This window comes from Ceratina calcarata, unplaced genomic scaffold, assembly GCF_001652005.2.
Source record: "Ceratina calcarata isolate Rehan_Ccalc_2016 unplaced genomic scaffold, ASM165200v1 scaffold84, whole genome shotgun sequence".
NCBI lineage: Eukaryota > Metazoa > Arthropoda > Insecta > Hymenoptera > Apidae > Ceratina > Ceratina calcarata.
Window position 1 is genome coordinate 451,202 of NW_017179735.1, and position 23,881 is coordinate 475,082.

The 23,881-nt window shown below is 45.1% G+C and overlaps 1 protein-coding gene across 14 annotated transcripts in view; it reads left to right on the forward strand.

Moving 5' to 3' along the window:
* The window catches only part of Ten-m (teneurin transmembrane protein Ten-m), a 455,606-nt gene extending 432,945 nt beyond the window's left edge, over positions 1–22,661 (forward strand). For 6 of the 14 annotated variants that reach the window (XM_026818665.1, XM_026818674.1, XM_026818675.1 and 3 more), the window contains 15 exons: positions 2,358–2,442; positions 4,192–4,349; positions 4,558–6,762; positions 7,771–8,060; positions 8,385–8,501; positions 9,923–10,052; positions 10,241–10,615; positions 10,940–11,275; positions 11,617–11,824; positions 13,059–13,085; positions 14,303–14,519; positions 14,664–15,502; positions 15,673–17,978; positions 18,107–18,860; positions 18,949–22,661. In XM_026818665.1, coding sequence (XP_026674466.1) covers positions 2,358–2,442; positions 4,192–4,349; positions 4,558–6,762; positions 7,771–8,060; positions 8,385–8,501; positions 9,923–10,052; positions 10,241–10,615; positions 10,940–11,275; positions 11,617–11,824; positions 13,059–13,085; positions 14,303–14,519; positions 14,664–15,502; positions 15,673–17,978; positions 18,107–18,860; positions 18,949–20,437 — 9,536 coding nt within the window. In that variant the 3' untranslated portion in view covers positions 20,438–22,661. Of the gene's footprint in view, positions 1–2,357; positions 2,443–4,191; positions 4,350–4,557; positions 6,763–7,770; positions 8,061–8,384; positions 8,632–8,819; positions 9,195–9,518; positions 9,855–9,922; positions 10,053–10,240; positions 10,616–10,939; positions 11,276–11,616; positions 11,825–13,058; positions 13,086–14,302; positions 14,520–14,663; positions 15,503–15,672; positions 17,979–18,106; positions 18,861–18,948 lie in introns of all 14 variants that reach the window. The other 8 variants (XM_026818670.1, XM_026818679.1, XM_026818667.1 and 5 more) reach the window with 7 other exon arrangements.
* The last annotated feature ends 1,220 nt before the right edge of the window (positions 22,662–23,881 follow it).

Genomic DNA, 23,881 nt, shown 5'->3' on the forward strand with positions numbered 1-23,881 from the left:
AGTTATGATCATAATTCTATTTAGATTACTTATTTATCATTTTAATATTGAAACATGAAACAGTGTTTCTTAATCAGAATAAAACTACACGCAAAAGGAAATCGCTAATTTCGCTTGAATCGACAATAATGGGAGTCGGCATGTACGCGTTACAAGCAATTTAACCTGGCCAGTGTTCTTGAAAATGAACACGTCGCGTCGGCCGTTCGAAACCGCAGGATCGTTCGGTGATTTTTAATGGAAACAGGTAGAGAATCGATCTCTGGAACCCTTTGTCTCACCGTGACGAGAGAATTCGCTGTTTCACCCTTCGGCCTGCACGAAACCGGAGCGTGGGAAGACGAAGGTCCGGCAAAAGCGGACCCCATGCCCGCTAATTGCAGGTGTTGCCGGTCGCTCGGCCCCGAAATCCGATGATTATGGCATTTAGGCAGATATCCGTGATTATGGTCCCTCACGGCCGTGTTCGCTCCGCTCCTCTTTCTTTCTTTCACGCTTGTCGTTAGCCTAACGCGAGGATCTTCGGTGAAATAAATCTTAATGTAAAAGGGAATGGCACGTGATATCTCGTTAGGTAATTAAATTTATTGGTAATTGAATATTCGCGTAGAGTACATATGATTTTGATAAATACGAGTTAAACATGTTTATCGGTTTGCATGAGCGCACAGAGATTTAAATCGTTTCCAGTGGTATTAATTTTTCATACAACAGATATTGTAAATCGTTCAACGAATGATTAAATCCAATATTTTTGTAACCGACTTTTGACAAAATGTCCTCGCGCGTAAAACACGAGCTTGTATTTTTTATTACAAAACCAGGTACAAAGAATGCGATGCATATTGGATTTGGGAAAAATCACAGGGCCCCGCGTTTGTTCATCGGGCGGACGTTGCCCGATATTGAATTTCAATTTTGCGTGTCGTGCTGTTTAAACTTTCACGATTGAAATTTTGCGACCGCCCCGAATGTCCGCCCGCCTGGCCAGGGCTGCTACGCTGTTTAATGTAATTGCGTTTAAACATTCAAATTGTAAATTTTAACAACTCGCGCGATTTTTCCCGGCCGAGCTAAATAATGTTTAATCAGTCTAGCATCAAACAGCGTCCATTGTTTGTTGGCCATTTCGCTGACGAGCAATGTCCAACAATGTGTTCTGTAATTGTAAACAGTACTGTTGTACTTCAGCTTACTTTTCCGTATGGTAAATACACCCTAGTTTTCATATTTCATATATTATATCGATTTAGTATTTGTTCTTATAATAATTTTCTATTTAATAAAATAATTTTTATTANAATGTACTCAGGAGGGTAATCGTTCCTCTGCTATCAGTATTCATCCGAAACCACTGTTTTCGATTACACGGTTTGAGAAGAAGATCCAAGTGGATCGGGTGTAGAAAAACCACCGTCGATTACACGGGGATCTCCTGCGGTGTTTCGATGGAAGGTGTTTCAGTTTCTTGGACGCGCGCACCTTGCGGTCTGCCCGCTTGAAATTCAAACCGAAACCACGATGAATCATGTACTTATCGATTCAACACGAGCTCCGTTCGCCCGTCTCGCCTCTTCCGCTTTTTCCCCGTCTCTGCGTGGCGCGGATGGTGTATCGGGGAATATGGTGAAAAGAAAAGGGCGTCGCGTCGCGTCTGGCATCGCGAAACGCCTAGTCCGCTATATAACATCCGGCGTTAATAAAAAAGAAAACGAATTAAAAGTTCATTCGTTTTTTAATTCTACGTTTGCTTTTGTATAAAATTTTTTTAAAGGTATTAAGTAATCAAATCGTCGATTTGAATGATCGAAATACGAAATATATTTTACATAAAATTTATATGAATTGCTTGGCAACGGCGAAGTAGCAATGATTGCATATTGGAACTGCGAGAGGCATTTGGCGAGTCATGAGTGGACCGTTGCACATGAAAGTTGTACAAGTGCAATTTTATCGCAGCTCAAGATAGGGAACTTTCCTTTCGCAACTTTTATTTGCTTACCGCGTTACCTTCTCCAAAGGACTATTCAAACTTGGCAAGGTAACAGTGGAAGTGTCGCGGGAAGTGGAGAACCGACTTGTCCATTTTCATAACGACAGTGCCAGTCGGTCGTTTTAACTATTGACGATACATCCCAGAATTGAAAGGGATCGAATTGGATCGTTGTTGGCTCGAGTGGTCAGCGTTTCTAACGTGAATTATTTCGTATAAAGAAAACTACCTGCGATGGGGGGGGGGGATGATATTATAGAGAGAAAAGCCGAACGAAGGTCCGAGAGAAGTAGGGCAGCGTTTCCCCACGAGAAATTTTGTCGATTCGCGACGTAACAAATTGTCTTTGTCTCTCTTTTCGCAGAGATACCGAAGAATGAGTACAACAACAAGAACCAGTCCACGGGGAATAGTCCAATAAAGGTCGAGCTGCAGAACAACATGGACAGGTAAGCCTGTTTCATTTTTCCACCTCGTCCCCTTCTCGTAAGTCTTAGGACACGTTGTAAAACGTTCCGACGGCATCCATAAACCAAATGCAATTTGGGTTCCTGGTCTTAAGCACTGCCCACAGGATAATCATAAACAAAATTACGATTAGGTTCCATTTCATTTATTTTAATGAACACAGAATTTTATCAAGAAATCTCAGATATTCTATACACCAACTCTTGCAGTTTCTTACAATTATAAATTGAAATTGAGAAAAACTATAAAAGTGAATTGTACATTATTAATTTTATTTTAAATGGAATTTACAATCTTATTGTATCCTTAGAATCAGACAATAAACAGTGGTTTGGAAATTCTAAAATATGTGAACCGAGATTTCATGAGTCGAGAGTGGAAAAGAAAGCAACAAGTCAGAAGGTTTTCTAAAACCAGCCATGTAAGATCGACAACGAAGCGTGGCAAGAGCGCTTCTTCTCTCGTTGAACAAGGGAGTACTCGAGTCGATTCCCGTGAATCATCTATTGAGAAGACGCTGCTGGACAATGAATCAATGTTTGAAGTCAAAGCGTTGTCCCACCGAGACACGGTTTTTGTGCGCTGAGCTACCGTGAAAAATCGTGTTCCCTGGGACCACAGCCCTCTCGAGAGCGTGGGTACTCGAAATTTGCTAAACGGTCGACGTGCATCGCTGCAAAGATTGTTTACAGACAAGAAACATGGTTTTCCTTCTTATCGTAACCGACAGCAATTTCTATAAGTAAAAGATAATATTTTTTCAAATAGTTGACGCGCTTAGATTATATTAGTTTAAATTAGTACTTCAGTTGAATGAAAATTATCTGCTTAAATGCAATCTTATCTAAAAGAATATTCCCTTTGCATGAATTAATTCACCTGCTATATAAAACTGGGTTTGATTAAAAAATATGTGGTTGAAGTGAAGCTGCTCTTCATTTAGGCACTCAATTACCACCGTAAAAGAGCGCAGCTCCAAATTTAAAACAGTGAAAACACTAACATCCGTTCTTCCCCTTCATAATTCACCCGTCTCGATTCCCGCAGTTAAACATTCAGATCCGAGAATTAATCGAAGCCTGTTTGAGAGGCGAAAAGAGAATTCGCGATTTTTAAGAGACGCTACGCGGAGACCTCCGCGAAAGGGACGGGCGCAGTGGCGTCTGGCTTTCGTTTTCCATTATCGCGTGATGCAACGAAAGCAAACAGCGAGGAGTCGGCAGCTTCTCTGCTGGCCTGCGCGCGTCCCGTTTAAATATTTTTGTTAGACGTTTCCGAGTTACTTGGAAGCGAGCGTGGAACGTTCAACGTAAACATACTCCAGGGACGCGGGTGGCCGATTCGACGCGATGCGATGCTTTCGCGCGTACAAATACGTGTACACTTTTACTCATAAGTTTTAGGATACGTTGTAAAACGTGTAACCGAATGAGCAAACGGGTTTTAATGGATAAATACTCGTCGATACTTTCGCGTGCGAGTAAATTTAAACTTTATCACTCGACTGCGGATTTTTATGCAGAATAAAACACTCGGGAAATGAAATCCAGTAGAGTAACTGGTACCCAGTAATAGGTACTTGAAAGCTATTTAAATTTTCTTCAAATATAACTTGCTGTTAACGAGCGTTTTACTATCTCGTTGCTTCCTTTTTATTAGAGCCAACAATTTAATCGTTGAAACAGTTAAAGAAATTGTGTAATAATGAGATGATCATTATTTAATTTCAGAGTACCTTTACCGTACAGGCACGCGCCGTCGATGATCCCGATGAGCCGGCAAAGCTGTTGCCATTTCGTCAAGGGGGTCGATTGCACCTGGAAGTTGATTGCAATGATACTGCTCATTCTCTCTTTATGCGTCACCGCGGCGTTAGCTTATTTCATAGGTAAGTCATTTTCCCCAATTTCCACGTTATCAATATTACAATTCAGATTATAAATATAAAATCAGAAATATACTTGTACATAGTATAAAAACTAATGAAACCCAGGTAGATAACAACGCCTGTGCTACGATTAAATCTAATGATCGCGGTTTCTTGGCACATCTGTTTAATTTATAACGAGATTTAGAAAACGTCGTTCTGGTTTCAGTTTCGAGCATAGGGAATGGGTCGCAGGGCACGAAGGCGTGCACAGTGTTGGTCGGCGAGAACGCGGACACGAAGCCACTATCCTCGGACGGGAACAAGACTTCGTCGTCAGCGATCGCTTCGTCTTCGCAGTCGACAACACGACGGCAACAGGCTTCCTCCGGAGGTAGTATTAATAACCCGTCGACGGCTAGCATGTTGTACGTCCGTAAGCGTAGGGACACGTTTAACCAGCATGCGTTGCACCAAACCGTCACGTCTCGCGAACCAAAAACCTCGCAATCCTCGACGACCGATAACGATGAGCCAGAAGCCACTGCTGCTACACAGCAGCAGCAGCAGCAGCAGCAATCTTTATCATCGGTCACGTTCGACGAGGATGACGATGATCGCGTTGTGGTTCTGCATGAAACGGAGCATGATAACAATTCCTCGGAAGTGAATATCGAACAGAACGTGGAGTATGTAAAAGACGATAATGACTCGACTCCTATGGGGACGCTGCTTCATGTTGTGAATGTCTCTGAGTCTTCTTCTTCGGTTGTTACTAACTATTCACGTGATGTCACTGTCGCTGATGTAGAATCTACCTCCTCCTCCTCCTCCTCCTCCTTCTCTTCTCCGTCTGCCTCTGGCTCTGTTATTGTTGATCCCACTGTTGCTAGTAGCGATGATCGTTCTTCTTCATTTAATGAACCTGACCGATTCACCGAGGCTCGTGCGGAAAACGGTGCCACGTTAAACCGGGAATCGACTACCGATTCGGTTACCCGAGTCGACGATCCGAGCACGGATAATGGTAACGTCCCGAGTAGCAGGGAAAGCTCGAGCTTCCCCGGGGCTTACACCGGTCTAGCGTCCTCCGTAGAGTCAAAGAACGCGGAATCGATAACGGTGAAAAATTCATCGGACCGCGAGACGAGTAGCGCTACAGGTAATATAGAGCCAGTAGATAAGACCGTGGAGTCGTTAGACGGCGTGGACGTAAGTAGCGAAGTTAGCTCGGGAGAGGATGATCCCGAGAGCAAGCAGCCCGTAGCGCCGGTAGAGCACGTAGAATCTAGTTCCAAGTCGGAATCCGCGGAAGCGGGCGATACGAGGATCGACGATAAAAATCTGGCGAACGAAAACGGTACGTGGCGGAATGAGGACGTTAGGAATGCGTCCGATTTTTCGGACGTCGTGAAGGAAACGCGAGAACTCTCCCGGGAGGAATCCTCCGAGTCGGACATTTGGCCTGCCCGTGAAAACAGCACGGATAGAGCCGAAGAACCTCAGCACGACTACCCCTTGCCGATTTATAATTACGAGCCAGACGAGGTCGAGATCGTAAAGCTGAATCAAGGTACCACGAAGAAGACCAAGCAATCGTCGTACAAGAACGAATTGACGAACGACGTGCCTCCAATGCGACCGGTTAGCGATCTGAGAGTGATCACTCACGAGGAAAGCGATGAGGAATTCTTACGAGAGTTTGAAAGGAAGTTCCGCGAGGATGAGACCGATTCGAAACCGCGCGACGACTCGTCTAAGAAATCTGTGGAACCTGACGACGTGAAACCACCTTTAACGCAGCAAGTGAAGATCGTCGAAGTGCCGGTCGATCGTTCTCATCAACCGTCACCGGCGTCACGAGTGCTTGTGAACATAACGATCGCTTCGGGAGACTCAGGTGCCTCTAAAGCGCTGTACGTGCTCTCCGTTTCCGTGCCCACGAGCGGTGACGCCGAGCGACCGAGTTCCGAGGAACGAGTCCGGGTGCAGGAGCACCACGTAGCCGAGGAGTCGCATGATAACAGGCTGCCACCACCCCCGCAGCCGCCCTCGTCGCCGCCACCGCCGATCTGGGCCGGTGGCGAGTGCGAATGCTCCTGTCCGTGCATGGGCTCGGCCTCCGACGAGTGGGACAGCTTCTCAGCTATCGACGAGACCTTCGAACAAGAGCAGCCGCACAGTTTGAACGTAACAATGGACGAACCGGAGCATCAGGCTCAGATGACTGATATTAAACGGATCGACGATAACACAGAGACCGTGGAGAATTTAGTAAAAGGCGACGAGAACGACTCGCTCGCTTCGACCACGGAAGAGAGCAGTTCTGTAAATTGGACCACCTCGAATTACGAGACAGAATCGAGCAGCGTAGGCTCAGGGTGTTCTGGGATTACACCCTTACCCCCAGAACCCACTATACTGATTCTGGAAGGTGAGGCCCCGTTTACGATTGCTTTTTCAAACGCGTACGCCTCTCTCTTTTTCTCTCTCTTTCTTTAACTGATTCTGATCTTCGCTCTGCGACTCTTTACTATCTTTATGCTGTGCATTCTTCAGGCTGCGTACTTCTCGTTTTCTTCGCTTTCTGTCTCTTCGTGTTTCCGATGCGTGCTTCCTCTTCGCTTCTGATTGAAAATACGAGTTTAGTACCTGGTATTATCTTATTTTAATATCACTGTCTATCGAGATAAAATTCGTTACGTTTAATTTAAAAGAATATGTTATTTCATGTTTAATCGTTCCGAATTGTTTAGAAATTTTTTACAGACATTACAAATTTTATCGATGATACCAGGGATATGCTGTATAACATTTAACAAGCTCGCGAATTTCGGTTGCTTGTAGAATATGAATAGTAGTGATTGAAACGTAGAAAGGTCTGTGTAGTACATAGTTAGTTGGTGTTGGTGATACGTCAATTTCACAGGAATTCCGAATGAATAGAAATAGAGATAATTCATGCTGGAGATAATTCATGTTTAATTCAATCTTGATAGAAGTTAATAAAAATTGTTAGTACTCAGTCTGTCGAGAATTGTTAACGATTAGGAATTAGGCGAGGCACGTGTAATACACATATATATATGCCACGAAATTTGCTGACGCGCAAGCCTAGCTAAGTATAAAGCCATGCAATATTTTTTACATACATATACATCTTTGCTTTGTAGATAGGCAACGAGAATCAGTCTTCTACCGGAAATACATTTCCTTGAAATTATATAAGAACTGTTCAAGCTCTATTATCAGTTCCATGGAAAGATTTACTATACATTAATATACTCTTTATGTATTACAAAAATATTTTATCGCATCTGGAATGCTTTAAGTACATGTATTAATATAACGGATGAAATTGATCAGCCGACGGAAGACTGACTCATCGCCTGCATAAAGATAAAGTCACGCGCCTCACGTGTGCTCGTCTCTGATTAACCAGGTGCGAGAACGTTCCCGGCCAGGTCTTTCCCGCCGGACGGCACGACTTTCGCGCAAGTGAGCCTGGGACAGAAGCTGAGCAAGGAGATACCGCCTTACAGCTACTGGAACATGCAGTTCTACCAGTCGGAGGCCGCTTACGTGCGGTTCGACTATAATATACCGCGGGGCGCGAGCATCGGCGTTTACGCGAGGAGGAACGCGCTTCCCACGCACACCCAGTATGATCTCCTTGAGGTGCTGAGTGGTTTCAAGGCCAGGACCACCAGGGCGTCCCATGTTAGTGTCATTGTATGTGCCACTGCCCCATTTTTATTTTTTTTTATGTAGTGCGTAGCGTTAGAAAAATTAACTCTCTATAACATAGTTCAACTAAAATTCTTCTATTTTAATATGAAAATTAGAAATTGATAGTATGAAGGGTTAAACGTTATTGTTGCTCCACTATACCAAGGCCGTTTATTTTTTTATTAATCAATTGTAAAAGGAGCAACGTTGACTTTGTAAGAAGATCGAAAGGGTTTTTTTCTTAATTTTTTTCCCTGGCGAACGTAGTGCAAACATTGGATAGGGTAATCCGATAGGGTGTCTAAAATCTGTTGGTTTCTCGTCCAGCCATCGATCAAAAAGGAAGTGACACACTATATGGAGCCCGGGCACTGGTTCCTTTCATTGTACAACGACGACGGCGATCCTCAGGAAGTGTCGTTTATAGCTATAATTGCGGAAGACATGACGCACAATTGTCCGAACGGCTGCAGCGGAAAGGGTGAATGCCTGCTCGGTCACTGTCAGTGCAACCCTGGTTTCGGTGGCGAGGATTGCAGCGAAAGCGTCTGTCCTGTCCTTTGCAGTCAACGCGGTAAGTCCGAACGAAAGCCGAAGCGAAGTCCTATTTTGATTTAAATAATGGAATAACTGCGCAAAATAAATCTGTCAAATCAAATAATCATTTTCCTTTTATTCAAAACCATTAGATATGAATTTATAAAATTATAAGAATCATGATACGTCGATGTATTTTTTCATAATCTCCTTGCATGATTCCAGGCGAGTACATAAACGGCGAGTGTCAGTGCAACCCCGGGTGGAAGGGCAAAGAGTGCTCGCTGCGGCACGACGAGTGCGAGGTGCCCGATTGCAACGGGCACGGGCACTGCACGAACGGCAAGTGCAATTGCGTGCGCGGCTACAAAGGCAAGTTCTGCGAGGAAGTGGACTGTCCGCATCCGACGTGTTCCGGTCACGGTTTCTGTGCGGAGGGTACCTGCATCTGTAAGAAAGGCTGGAAAGGAGCGGACTGCAGCCAGATGGACAAGGAGGCGTTGCAATGTCTGCCCGATTGCAGCGGACACGGAAACTTCGATCTCGAGACGCAGACGTGCCTCTGCGAGCCCATGTGGTCCGGCGACGACTGTTCCAAAGGTGCGTACGACTAATTGTTCAGAAAATGTCACGAAGTTATAAAACAGCTCTCTGCTTATGATTATACTGTGAATTTTGATTCAAATGCATCAAATACGCAGTCTTCTTATAATTCGACTTCATTTCAATTAATCGATTCTTATGTTTCCAGGTTTATCTTATTTTACCATTTAAACCCTTCACCCTTTGTATCGTTTTACTTCCCCACCCTATTTTTGTAAACCGAGGGCCTCTGTTTTCGTCGGCTTCTATGTTGCTCGCAATACACTAACACTTCCTGAACGGACGAATTCCCGAAATCTACAAATCTCCCTTATTTTCCAGAACTGTGCGATTTGGACTGCGGTCCGCACGGTCACTGCGTGGACAACGCGTGCGACTGCTTGCCCGGTTGGTCCGGCGAGCTGTGCAACTTGAAACAATGCGACCCGCGATGCAACGAGCACGGCCAATGCAAGAACGGTACCTGCTTGTGCGTGACGGGTTGGAACGGGAAACACTGCACCATGGAAGGATGCCCGAATTCCTGTTCCGGACACGGACAGTGCCGCGTCAGCAACGACGGCCAGTGGGAGTGCAGGTGTTACGATGGCTGGGACGGCAAGGACTGCAGCGTGCTCCTCGAGCAGAACTGCAACGACGGGAGGGACAACGACAAAGGTAAAACAGAAAAAATGCTGCGGAAGCTTGTAATTTCACGCTGACGTGACACGATGTCTTGCGGCAACATGACGCACAATTGTCCGAACGGCTGCAGCGGAAAGGGTGAATGCCTGCTCGGTCACTGTCAGTGCAACCCTGGTTTCGGTGGCGAGGATTGCAGCGAAAGCGTCTGTCCTGTCCTTTGCAGTCAACGCGGTAAGTCCGAACGAAAGCCGAAGCGAAGTCCTATTTTGATTTAAATAATGGAATAACTGCGCAAAATAAATCTGTCAAATCAAATAATCATTTTCCTTTTATTCAAAACCATTAGATATGAATTTATAAAATTATAAGAATCATGATACGTCGATGTATTTTTTCATAATCTCCTTGCATGATTCCAGGCGAGTACATAAACGGCGAGTGTCAGTGCAACCCCGGGTGGAAGGGCAAAGAGTGCTCGCTGCGGCACGACGAGTGCGAGGTGCCCGATTGCAACGGGCACGGGCACTGCACGAACGGCAAGTGCAATTGCGTGCGCGGCTACAAAGGCAAGTTCTGCGAGGAAGTGGACTGTCCGCATCCGACGTGTTCCGGTCACGGTTTCTGTGCGGAGGGTACCTGCATCTGTAAGAAAGGCTGGAAAGGAGCGGACTGCAGCCAGATGGACAAGGAGGCGTTGCAATGTCTGCCCGATTGCAGCGGACACGGAAACTTCGATCTCGAGACGCAGACGTGCCTCTGCGAGCCCATGTGGTCCGGCGACGACTGTTCCAAAGGTGCGTACGACTAATTGTTCAGAAAATGTCACGAAGTTATAAAACAGCTCTCTGCTTATGATTATACTGTGAATTTTGATTCAAATGCATCAAATACGCAGTCTTCTTATAATTCGACTTCATTTCAATTAATCGATTCTTATGTTTCCAGGTTTATCTTATTTTACCATTTAAACCCTTCACCCTTTGTATCGTTTTACTTCCCCACCCTATTTTTGTAAACCGAGGGCCTCTGTTTTCGTCGGCTTCTATGTTGCTCGCAATACACTAACACTTCCTGAACGGACGAATTCCCGAAATCTACAAATCTCCCTTATTTTCCAGAACTGTGCGATTTGGACTGCGGTCCGCACGGTCACTGCGTGGACAACGCGTGCGACTGCTTGCCCGGTTGGTCCGGCGAGCTGTGCAACTTGAAACAATGCGACCCGCGATGCAACGAGCACGGCCAATGCAAGAACGGTACCTGCTTGTGCGTGACGGGTTGGAACGGGAAACACTGCACCATGGAAGGATGCCCGAATTCCTGTTCCGGACACGGACAGTGCCGCGTCAGCAACGACGGCCAGTGGGAGTGCAGGTGTTACGATGGCTGGGACGGCAAGGACTGCAGCGTGCTCCTCGAGCAGAACTGCAACGACGGGAGGGACAACGACAAAGGTAAAACAGAAAAAATGCTGCGGAAGCTTGTAATTTCACGCTGACGTGACACGATGTCTTGCGGCTGTTATACTTAAACCCTTCACTTCATCGAGTACTTTATTTAAAAAAGATTTCCTATCTCGGAGAGAAATGTATTTCGTTATATACAATTGATATAATATAGAAACACAATTATCTAATATTTAAATATGCGACGTTATTAATTAATATTATATACCACAGTTAGGAGATTCAACTGTCAGTCTGTATAATTGAGTTGAAGAGTGACTTAAAATTCTATATGAAAATATAACTGATTTAATGCTTACTTCTAATCGCTTTTATTCGTACTATTCCAGACGGTCTTGTCGATTGCGCGGACCCGGAGTGTTGCTCGAATCATATATGTCGTAGCAGCCAACTTTGCGTGTCGGCGCCGAAACCAATCGATATTCTTCTGCGAAAGCAGCCGCCGGCTATCACCGCGTCCTTCTTCGAGAGGATGAAATTTTTAATCGACGAGGGCAGCCTGCAGAACTACGCCCGGCAGGAGACGTTCAACGAGAGGTGAGTCGCACAATCTTCCAGCACGTACCACGTTTCTTTTAACATTCGTAGATATGAACGTCCTTCGATCAACGCGGTCGGTTGATTCTAATTAACATTGACTAATATTCGGGTTCGTGAGAAAAAAACGTGTAATTGTACCAACGGTATATCTCGTCGAACGTGTGTCCGTCCGTCCGTTTCGTCCGTCCCGACTTTGATGTTACGTGAACTTTACGTGTGTTGAATTAGACACTTGGTTTCAGTTACATGAACACCGTGAAACAAACTCGGTAGCCGTTATATAATACATAATGTTTTACATTGAACGATGTATACGTCTGAAAGGGATACACGTCTTGCCAGCCGGCGAAATGTTATTGTGTAAAGTCAGTAGAAATCCGACATTTAAATCTTATAGAATTTTAATAGAATTCATTCCTTATTGAATGCTCGTCTTATCATCCCCTGTCGTATGAATCGCGACAGACAAGTAAAATCCAAGTTTTCATACTTACATTTCGATCTTGTCTAACATTTTTATTAATATAAAAAATCTTAAATAATACTTCAAGTATTTATATAGAAATATTTATTGTATAGTAATTGGCGTTTTCTCTGACTTTATGCAATTAATTCTCGCGTGAACTTTTACACAAGACGTATACATAGACATGATATATTCTCTGCGTTGTTGTGACCCGTGTGAAATCACATCCCAAAAGTTTTCTACATATGTTTGTACGTACGTGTGCGCGAGCGTGTGCCCTGCACTCAACCCTCTCGTTATTCTCCACTCTATCTCACTATCATTCAATCTATACCTATTTCTTCATCTATATTAGCTACGATCGGCTCAGCCGACGAGTTTCTTTTCACATCTTTCTTCACGTGTCCGTCCGAGTGGAGCTTGCGTGAATGTGTGATCTCCATACGAGCTTTGTCGCCCCAATCACACCAGTCAGGGAAAGAACCGCAGGTTTCATACGATAAGGCCCCAAACGCGTATTTAAATTTTTTTAACACCCTGAGAGGCTCAACAATATCTCTAAATACAAACTAATTTCTACTTTTATTCTTCTTCCTGAAAACGAATCTGTCAATTCTCTATTTCTCTAAACTCTAACATTTCATTTTCTCTCTCTTCACAACTCCTTCTCTCTATTCTCGCTCTATCTCTCTATCTCTTCCTCTGGTTTCGCCTTTAATCACATCATTTTAACTCGGCTCTGTTTTATCCGTGCTGCCCGATCAGTATGTTCTGGAATCACTTCAACACAAGGTAAGAAAGCCACTACAGTCGAACAAGAAACAAAACCTCCCCCTCTAAGTAAAAATAAAATAAAATAAATGAAATGAAAAGTAAAAAGAGAAAGTGCACCGGTTGCGAGTTCGTAGAAGGTTGCGAACGGTTGAGATAGTTGCCGATGCTGTTTGATGATTATTTCACTGCATTTGGTATTGTAACAACGTAATTACTATTACACAGTTCCTGCATCCGAAGTTGCTCGTGCGTTAGGTACAATTCCGAGAATTTCGCTCCATCGCAAGTTGGAACCCGACGAGCGGTGGATGGGGCAATTTTCTCGAAAATTGTAACGCGAGCGAATTAAGAGAAAAAAAAAGTATTTAAAAACTCACAACACCACCCCCGAACGTCCCCTTCTCATCATTGTTCGAATCTCTTTCTCGTTGCATGGTTTTGTTACCTTATTATTCCTACGTTGTCTTTCGTGCCTTTTAAGTTAAGCTTCTGGACTTTGTGTTAATCGTGTATATGTGTATGTATATATACAATATTTATGTACGTGTACTTAGCAGTTTCTCAGGAGCTCGATGCTTCTTCAGTGCCAACGGGGCATCGATTCGTCCAACGAGTCAACCGAGTGTTCTTTTTCATGAGGAAATAGAAAAACTAATATTTTATCTTAGCAAACTAAGTGACACCTTTCAGTGCTTGTTCTCTTTAAAATAGTTAACTAATCCAATCAAAATTTCACATCGATTTAATACAGTCTTCGCGCGATAAGAAGAAACATTTTATCTAAGCGAAATGAGACGCTGTTGTTCGAGGTACCTCTTTAGCACTGAAAAGCAACATTGATGACACTCGAGTCGCGTTCAGTGAACTTATCAATTCAACTTTTATTCTGATACGTAATTATTAAGTACATTCAGTATCGATCACTTGTACGTAGGAAGAAGTACTGCTCCGTGTAACTGAAAGATCAATTCGTTATTATACATACTAATTGAATAAGAATTGCTATTTGAAGATAATCATTTTATAAGCGGGATGTTATTTAAACGTGGCAGTACGCTTTCCTCGTTATTTCACTTGGAAGAGTAAAAACAGAGTAATATTGTCGTAGATTGAAATTAGATTAGCGATTGTTTTGTGCCAGTAATGTGCACGTGAAAAGAAACAGTAATTACGTTAGTTTGACGAGCACGAGATGACAGTGCATTGGATTGTTAACGATTACCGTTTACTAACAGCCGATCGGCCGTCGTGCGTGGCCGGGTTGTCACGCATCTTGGCACCGGGCTGATGGGCGTGCGAGTCAGCACTAGCACACCCCTGGAAGGCTTCACCCTGACCAGGGACGATGGCTGGTTCGATCTCCTGGTGAACGGCGGTGGTGCGGTCACTCTACAGTTCGGAAGGTCGCCGTTTAAACCACAAAGTCACATCGTCTTCGTCCCTTGGAACGAGGTAAGGCGAAAATAAAAAAAAACGCGTTTAATTATCGTCAGTAAAAATTGTTTCAGTAAAGTAAACGATGGATATTATAAAATAACTCGTATTAATTGCTATATCCATAAATGTGTAAAATGGAGCAAAATGTTTTCTCCCAAGGTCGTGATAATCGACAAGATCGTGATGAGCACGGCGGAAGAGAAACAGCCGAGTCACATTCCTCACGCGTGCGCCGCGCACGATTACGACCTGATGAAGCCGGTGGTCCTCGCGACGTGGAAGCACGGTTTCCAGGGTGCTTGCCCGGACAAGAGCGCGATTTTAGCCGAATCTCAAGTGATACAAGAAAGCCTGCAAATACCCGGGACCGGGTTGAACCTCGTTTACCACAGCTCTCGAGCGGCCGGCTATCTCTCTACGATACAACTGCAACTGACGCCGGAAGTGATACCGCCGACCCTGAACCTGATTCACCTCAGGATCACCATCGAGGGGATTTTATTCGAAAAGACTTTCGAAGCTGACCCGGTGATCAAATTTACGTATGCGTGGAACCGATTAAACGTCTACAGGCAACGAGTGTACGGAGTGACAACGGCTATGGTGAAAGTGGGCTACGAATACAGCGACTGCAAGGATATCATCTGGGACGTGCAGACGACGAAGCTCAGCGGACACGATATGTCAATTTCCGAAGTCGGAGGCTGGAATCTGGATATCCATCATAGATACAATTTCCATGAAGGAATATTACAGAAAGGAGACGGCTCGAATATCTACCTGAAACAGAAGCCGAGAGTCATACTGACGAGCATGGGAGATGGACATCAGAGACCGTTGGAATGTTATGATGACTGCGACGGTCAAGCTTCTAAGCAAAGGCTGCTCGCACCAGTGGCTCTTGCAACTGCTCCTGATGGTTCCATCTTCGTCGGTGATTTTAATCTCGTCAGGAAGATCCTCGTCGATGGCACCGTACGCACTGTTGTTCGCCTCAAGTAAGTTCCTTTTACTTTTTTCATAATCAAAATAAAAAAGTCACTTATAAGACCAATTCAAAGAATGTAATTTAATATACACTCAGCTTTTGTTATTTTATATTCTTTGCATGTTCAATATACAAAATCTATCACGATCTATTTATATATACATTTGATTCATTTTACAGTGCAACCAGAGTATCCTACCGCTACCACATAGCTTTAAGTCCTCTGGACGGCTCGCTATACATATCCGACCCGGAGTCACATCAAATCATCCGCGTGCGCGACACCAACGACTACTCCGACCCAGACCACAACTGGGAGACAGTAGTCGGGTCCGGCGAACGATGCTTACCTGGTGATGAAGCCCACTGCGGCGACGGTGCCCTCGCGAGAGACGCGAAACTCGCGTACCCGAAAGGAGTAGCCGTGTCTGCCGACAACGTGCTCTACTTCGCAGATGGTACGAACATCCGAATGGTAGACCGAGACGGTATCATCACAACAGTGATCGGTAATCACATGCACAAATCGCATTGGAAACCGATTCCTTGCGAGGGAACGCTGAACGTAGAAGAGGTGCACCTTCGCTGGCCTACAGAGTTAGCTATCAATCCTTTAGACAATTCGTTACACATGATCGACGATCATATGGTGCTGCAACTGGCCCCAGACGGTCGCGTTAAAGTCGTGGCTGGTCGGCCGCTGCACTGCGCCTCGCCGACTTCATCGTTCGACACGGAGCTGGCCACGCACGCTACTTTAGTGATGCCGCAGAGCATTGCGTTCGGCCCATCCGGGAATTTGTACATCGCTGAGAGTGACTCACAGAGGATTAACAGAGTGCGGGTGATTGGTACTGACGGCAAGATCTCGCCATACGCCGGAGCGGAATCGAAGTGTAATTGTCTCGAACGCGGTTGTGATTGCTTCGAAGCCGATCACTACCTTGCGTCCACTTCAAAGTTCAATACGATATCCGCAGTGGCTGTGTCACCTGATGGTGTGGTCCACATCGGAGATCAGGCGAATTACAGGATCCGATCGGTGATGGCTAGCATTCCGGACGCTAGCAACGCGAGAGAGTACGAGATCTACTCGCCGGCTACTCAGGAGATTTATGTGTTCAACAGATTCGGACAGCATGTAGCCACGAAAAATATATTGACGGGTGAGGTCGTTTACCAATTCACGTACAACGTGAATACTAGCAATGGGAAACTCAGCACGATTACGGATGCGGCTGGTAATAAGGTGTTCCTGCTGAGAGATTATAGCAGTCAAGTGAATTCTATCGAGAACACGAAAGGACAGAAGTGCAGGCTCAGAATGTCGAGGATGAAGATGCTGCACGAGCTGAGCACGCCGGATAATTACAATGTCACGTTCGATTACCATGGGCCAACTGGTTTGCTGAAGACGAAGCTGGACAGCACGGGCCGGAGTTTCGTTTACAATTACGACGAGTTCGGTAGGCTCACAAGTGTAGTCACTCCAACTGGGAAGATGTTCAGTCTCACCTTCGATCTAAGCTTAAAGGGAGCAGTGGTAAAAGTGGGACAGAACAATAGGAAGCCTATCTCGATGCTAATTAAAGGATCATCCGTCATAACTAAGATCGGAGAAGCCGAACAACGAACAACAGTGTTACCCGATGGATCTGTGGGTCAAGTAACGCCGTGGGCTCACGCAGTCAGCACCGATACCCTCCCATACTCAGTGCTAGCTGAAATCGAGCCACTGTTGGGTGAAAGTAATCCGGTGCCAGCTAAACAGAGAACGGAGATCGCTGGTGATCTTGCGAACAGGTTTGAATGGAGATACTTCCTCAGGAAGCAACAGGGTAATAAGAACAGAGGAAATTCGAAATCAGTGGCGCAGGTTGGGAGGAAGCTACGAGTGAACGGAGACATTTTACTATCCCTCGAATATGACCGTGAGACCAACAGCGTGGCGGTCTTCATGGATGACGTGGAGATCTTGAACGTTACTTACGATAGAACAGCGAGACCAGTCAAGTGGGGGCCAAGAAATGGTATCTTCTCTGGCGTTGAACTCGAATACGATCGATTCAGTAGACTGACAAGCTGGACCTGGGGCGATATTAGCGAGACTTATGGTTTTGACACGGCTGGAAGATTGTACGAAATCAAATACAGCGACGGCACTTCAATGGTGTATGCATTCAAGGATATGTTCAGCAGTCTTCCACTGAAAGTGACCACGCCTAGAGGAAGCGATTACTTGCTACAGTACGACGAAGCCGGAGCGTTACAGTCGTTGACCACGCCGCGGGGACACATTCACGCGTTCTCGTTGCAAACGTCTCTTGGTTTTTACAAGTATCAGTATTATTCGCCGATGAACAGACATCCGTACGAGATTCTGTATAACGATGACGGCCAGATCTTGGCTAAAGTGTATCCTAATCAGAGCGGCAAAGTCACTTTCGTGTACGATCATACTGGCAAACTGGAGACCACCCTTGCTGGTAAGTAACATTATTATTTATAAACATTTTCAGTGGTTTATTATTAACTAATTACTTAAGAACAATGCGTTTTGTAAATATCCATTCGGATTTCGCATTTAAATATAACATTCTTTACCTTTTTACAGGGCTGTCTTCGATCCACTACACCTACCAGGAGACCTCGAGCCTAGTTCACAGCATCGACATCACCGAACCGAACTTCGAGATGCGACTCGAATACAAGTATCACGCCGGCATCGTCAAAGACGAGAAGATTAAATTCGGTAGCAAGAGTGGTTTAGATAACGCGCGTTATCGTTATCAGTACGACGGCAACGCGAGGATCTCGGGCATCGAGGTTGACATCAACGGGAAGCAACTACCACAGCAGCGTTTGAAATACAATCAGAATCTTGGAATACTGGAAGGCGTGGGCGATTTACGAATATATAGAAACCTGTTCAATAGATCTGTGATGCACGATACCAGCAAACAGTTCGTGACCGTCACTGATTATGACGAACACGGCAGAGTTAAGACAGTTCTGATGAACATACGCTCGCTAGACGTGTTCCGTATGGAACTCGAGTACGACAATCGAAATCGCATAAAGATGAGAAAGCTGTCTGTTGGAAAAGACGCCATAGGGAAGAAGGAGTGGACTAAAATGGAGAAGATTACGTATAACGCCGATGGCCACGTCCTTGAGGTCGCTGATACGGAGAACAATTGGCAATACGCTTACGACGAAAATGGTAACGTGATCGGCGTCACGGAGCACAACGAGAAGATCGCGTTAGGGTACGACAGCGGAGACAGGGTCGTTCAATACGGCGACGTTGAGTTCAATTCTTACGACGCTCGGGGATTCGTCGTGATTCGTGGAGAACACAAATACAGGTTTGTAGGAACATTTCGTAAAGCATATATAAATACTATTTTTAATCATTCATGAATCGAATAACAATCTGTTTCGTTTTCATTGCAGTTACAATTCACGAGGACAGCTGATTCACGCGTCGGAGCATAAGAAGTTCCAGATACGCTACTTCTACGATGACCGCGGCCGTCTTGTAGCTTGGAACGACGACCGTGAGAACATCACGCAGTTCTTCTACGCGAACCCCAGAACACCTGACCTGATCACGCACGTTCACTTCCCGAAGTCTGCGAAGACCTTCCGGTTCCTCTACGACTCTCGGAACTTCCTCATAACGGTGGAAACGTCCGAGCAGAGGTTCTACGTGGCAACCGATCAAAACGGTTCTCCATTGGTTCTGTTCGACACGAATGGGAACGTGATCAAAGAGATGAGGCGCACACCGTTCGGGAAGATAATCAAAGACACCAATCCAGATTTCTATCTACCCATCGACTTCCACGGTGGTCTCCTGGATCCGAACACCAAGTTAGTGTACTTGAACAAGAGACTGTACGATCCGACAGTCGGCCAGTGGATGACGCCAGCCTGGGAGCAAATGGCGAACGAGCTCACTACTCCTACAGACATCTTCATCTACCGTTTCCGCAACAACGACCCCATCAACTTCAAACAGAACGTTGAGTACATGACCGATTTGAGTAGCTGGCTGAAATTGTATGGATACGACATCTCAGCGATGCTCGGCTCCGAGTACATGAAACAAATGGTGTACCAGCCGAACGCAATGGTCACTTCACCTCAACTGACGCCAGATTTCGGCGTCATGTCCGGCTTGCAGTGCATAGTGAACCGCGTTCACGAGAAGTTCTCCGACCTCGGGTTTGTACCGAAACCACTGCTGAAATTGGAACCAAAAACGAGGAATCTCCTTCCTCGCGTGGCTCACCGTCGCGCAGTTTTCGGTGAGGGAATTTTGGTGTCACGCGTCGGTGGACGTGCTCTGGTCAGCGTCGTCGACGGCGTGAACAGCGTCGTGTCGGACGTGGTCACATCCGTGTTCAACAATTCGTACTTCTTACCGTTGCACTTCAGCGTCCACGATCAAGACGTGTTCTATTTCGTGAAGGACAACGCGTTAAAGATTCGCGACGACATGGAGGAACTACGTCGGTTAGGCGGAATGTTTAACGTTTCTACGCACGAGACAACGGAGCACGGCGCAGGTACTTGGAAAGAATTGAGGCTGCACAATCCAGACGCGGTAGTGGTGATAAAATACGGAGCGGACCCGGAGCAGGAGAGGCACAGGATATTGAAGCACGCGCACAAACGGGCAGTGGAACGAGCCTGGGAGATCGAGAAGCAGCTAGTGATGGCTGGTTTCCAAGGCAGGGGCGACTGGTCGAAGGAGGAAAAAGATGAACTGATCAGTAGAGGCACTGTGAGCGGCTACGAAGGTGTCGACATACACAGCGTGCACAGATACCCGCAGTTAGCCGACGATCCTGGGAACGTGGCGTTCACCAGGGATACCAAAAGGAAACGGAGGAAGAGCGGAAACAGGAGGAACAGAATCCACAGGCACGACTCGTGATTCGGGGACGCGACGCGTGAACGCGACGTCTGGGATTTGATTCACGCGTCTACGTGAATCTGTCGAGGCTTAACCGAATGAAGAGAGACAAGACTAACCTTCGTTCTATACCGAAAGGACTCATCGAGACCGCGTATACGTGCCGTCTATCCTCTTATACTCCCCGATCGTTCTCTCTATCTTCTTCGCCGCCGCCCGTCGTTGTCTTCTTCTTCAGCGCACTCAGGATGGAAGTGATACGTGTTCGTTCTCGAAAATCGCGCGGTCGCTGATCCGTTGGATTGTTTTTTACGTTCTGTAGGAGATCCCGCTCGGTGTGCCATATTAGCGTGTCGCTTGTGATTCACTCGTGTAAAGTAATTTCCGTTTTGTCGACTGCGAAGATTTCCGGGTTCGAGGGACAGCACATTCCGATTGAAATTGTGAGCTAGTCAGAAGTTCGAGGAATGATAACGAACGTGAGGGAAGATAAAAGAAGCTTGTGCGTGGTAACGATCTCTGCTCGGAATCGACCGTGAGGAGTTAAGAACCGGTGGATGAACGTTCAAGGTGCCGTCCGTGATTTGAAATTCGAAATGTTCGAGGGCGAACGTCGAGGAGTGCGCGGGAGGAAGGATGAAGAGTTCTCTTACTGCCAGCTCGCAGGGAATGATCGATCGATCCGGAGCTTGGCGTATATTTCACATGCAACAGGGTCTAACGAGTCGTGCGTACGCTCGCCGAGGCACACGCGAACGGGACGCTTCGAGGCCGACGTATCCGGGGCGTTTTTCGTTCTCACGAATATAATACATAGGTGGGTTGACGATTCTCGAGGAGACGACACTTGTTGAAAAAGGAAATGCAAAACCGTAAAAGAGAGAGAGAAAGATACGTCGACAAATTATACAGCAGATATTTTTAACATGACGCAAAGAGAAGTGGTGTGTGTTAGTGTGAGGGCGTGCGATTGTAAATATATACCTACTCGACTAATTGTAACGTGTAGATAATATACAATATAAAAAGGTACATATATATATATAAATATATAAATATAAATATAAATATTCGAAAAAACGAGAAACTGTCGATAATGCTTTTATATATGTATACATGTAAACAGTCGTACACGGAGCCGCGTGTACGCGGACAACACGCGAGACACCTACGCCCAATATTGTTATTTAGAGAACAGGTGCATATAATAATGAATCGTGCGGAGATCCGTTGAATTGATGGGGAATTAATCGGACTCAGGTTTACGCGAATGAGTAAGCGAATACACGCTCGCTCGTTCGCCTGTTAAGGACGACATTGTATCCACTGAAAATTGAAACTCGCGTCTGATCGTTGAGATCCGAGTAACCAGTTCGGAATCGATTGAGTCGCCGCGCAAGGAAATGGATACGTGTAAATAGGGATCGATAGCTACGATAACGTTCGCGTGCCGCGCGATAGCTATGATAATCGAACGATGAGAGGGCTGGGGGATACGTAATAGGTTTTGTATGTGATGGTTCGGTGTCAGTGCTTGGCAATTGGCAATTGCGGTGTTAACGAGACGAGCAATAGACGGGGCAGGGCTGGAGTGTCATGATTAGGCGCATCAAACAAGTTAATAATGTCCAGGTGGAGTAATAATAACGATATAATAATTACGATAATAATAGTAATAAATATGATAACGTAATAATGATAGTAATAACGACGGTATGGTAATACCGATACTAATAATAATAGTAATAAACTAATTAAAGAGAATGAAAGAAATAATAATACGCGATATAATATATACTATTATACGGAAAATCCCCCGCCTATCTTTCTACTAAAAATGAAAAAAATTATTTTTTGAATTGTGTCGTCAAAGATGTCCTATGTAACCGCGTGTCTATGGGATCGTCCCGTGGAAAAATCAACCCTGCGCACCATCGAGTATATCGAGTGAATCTCTTAATAAAAGTAAACGAACAAAAAAGAATGAATAAGAAAAACCTCCTCTCTGTTGTAAGATTGTAAAACAAACTCGTCGGTGTTTATCGGTGCTGGATAAAATCAAGGAGAAGTGTAAAAAATAATAAAAATAGAGAAATCGAGCTCTGGTGGTTTCGAGAACGGGAAGAAGCGAAGTTAAGCAGCAATGAACATAGAAAGTAAAGAACGCTAATGAAAGAAAGAATATAAAACGACGCGATATTAATACGTACGGTATAAGTAAATATATAAAGAGGAAAAAAAAAAATAGAAAATAGCGAGCCAACGTGCGAGCCACGTCGCTCAACCACGTTGTGTTCCAGGTAGTTGTACGGTGGATTAAAAGGAATAAGAAAAAAACATACATAATCATAATTAACAAAGTAAACGTACGCTAGTTGACGAGCTAAACCGAGGGATTTAGTAAACGGTGTTTAAAGAGGCGTGTGTGCTATAGGTGAACCTTAAACAATAAATGAAAATATTTAAAGAAACCGCTGTACATATCCGTTGTGTATAGCCAGTGTGCCGCAAGAAACCACGCAAGTTTAATAGTAGATTTCGCGTCCACGTTGCAAGGACAATTCAGTTTTTTGTATAAACAACGCGCTGGTTCACCCTTTAAGCCCTGAACTAAATGCATTAACAGGTAACAGGTATATTATTATTATTACCATTTTGTCATCACCTTAGAAATTGTTCAGCTCGAAAAATAAACCCATCGGCATTCGCAGTTTATCTAACAAAATATGTTGTTTTTTGCAAGCGATACAGTTTCATGAAAGCAAGTGTGTATAGCATCTCCGCGAGTACATCGTGACTGTATCGCTGCAAAATGTTGCCGTTTCCAAACGTCCTAAGTGCTCGCAGTAATTCATAGCGTCTGACGGACATCAAAGGGATAATTTATGCAAGTTTCCGCCTTGCAGACTTCATTGCAAGCTAGTATTCGAGTCAGGGGCTTGAAGGGTCGTCGGGCAGCTTCTTGCGACGGTAGATCGTCGCGTTCGAGATTCGAGACGAGATGACTCTTTCGAAAGTTCCATTTCCGTTTACTAAATTGCCTCCGACAAATTTTCTACGGACCGTCGCCGCTTATTTTTCTCTTTCCATTCCGATTCGAAGCCCGGGGGAGGTATACACACGTATTAACACGAGGCATATCAGTCTGTGATCCACCGTTTTTTGATATTTCCCGGTATTCGCGAATCGTTTTTATCGTTCATTCCTAAACCCTGAGGAGTTCAAGACGTTGAGCCATTCACAGCCTCGGGCTCGACTCACGTTTCGATCCACCCTTTACAAACGTTCTTCGTTGGTCTTTTGTCCAGTTCGACAACGATACGAAAAAAACTGATTTGATTTCACTGCCATCGTAGCATTCTAGCACTTACGAGGTGATATTTGCGGACTTTAATAATAATAGGAAAGGCTGCAGACATGACTGCGAGTCAAAATTGTGTACTCGTTTATACGAAGGAGTACGTA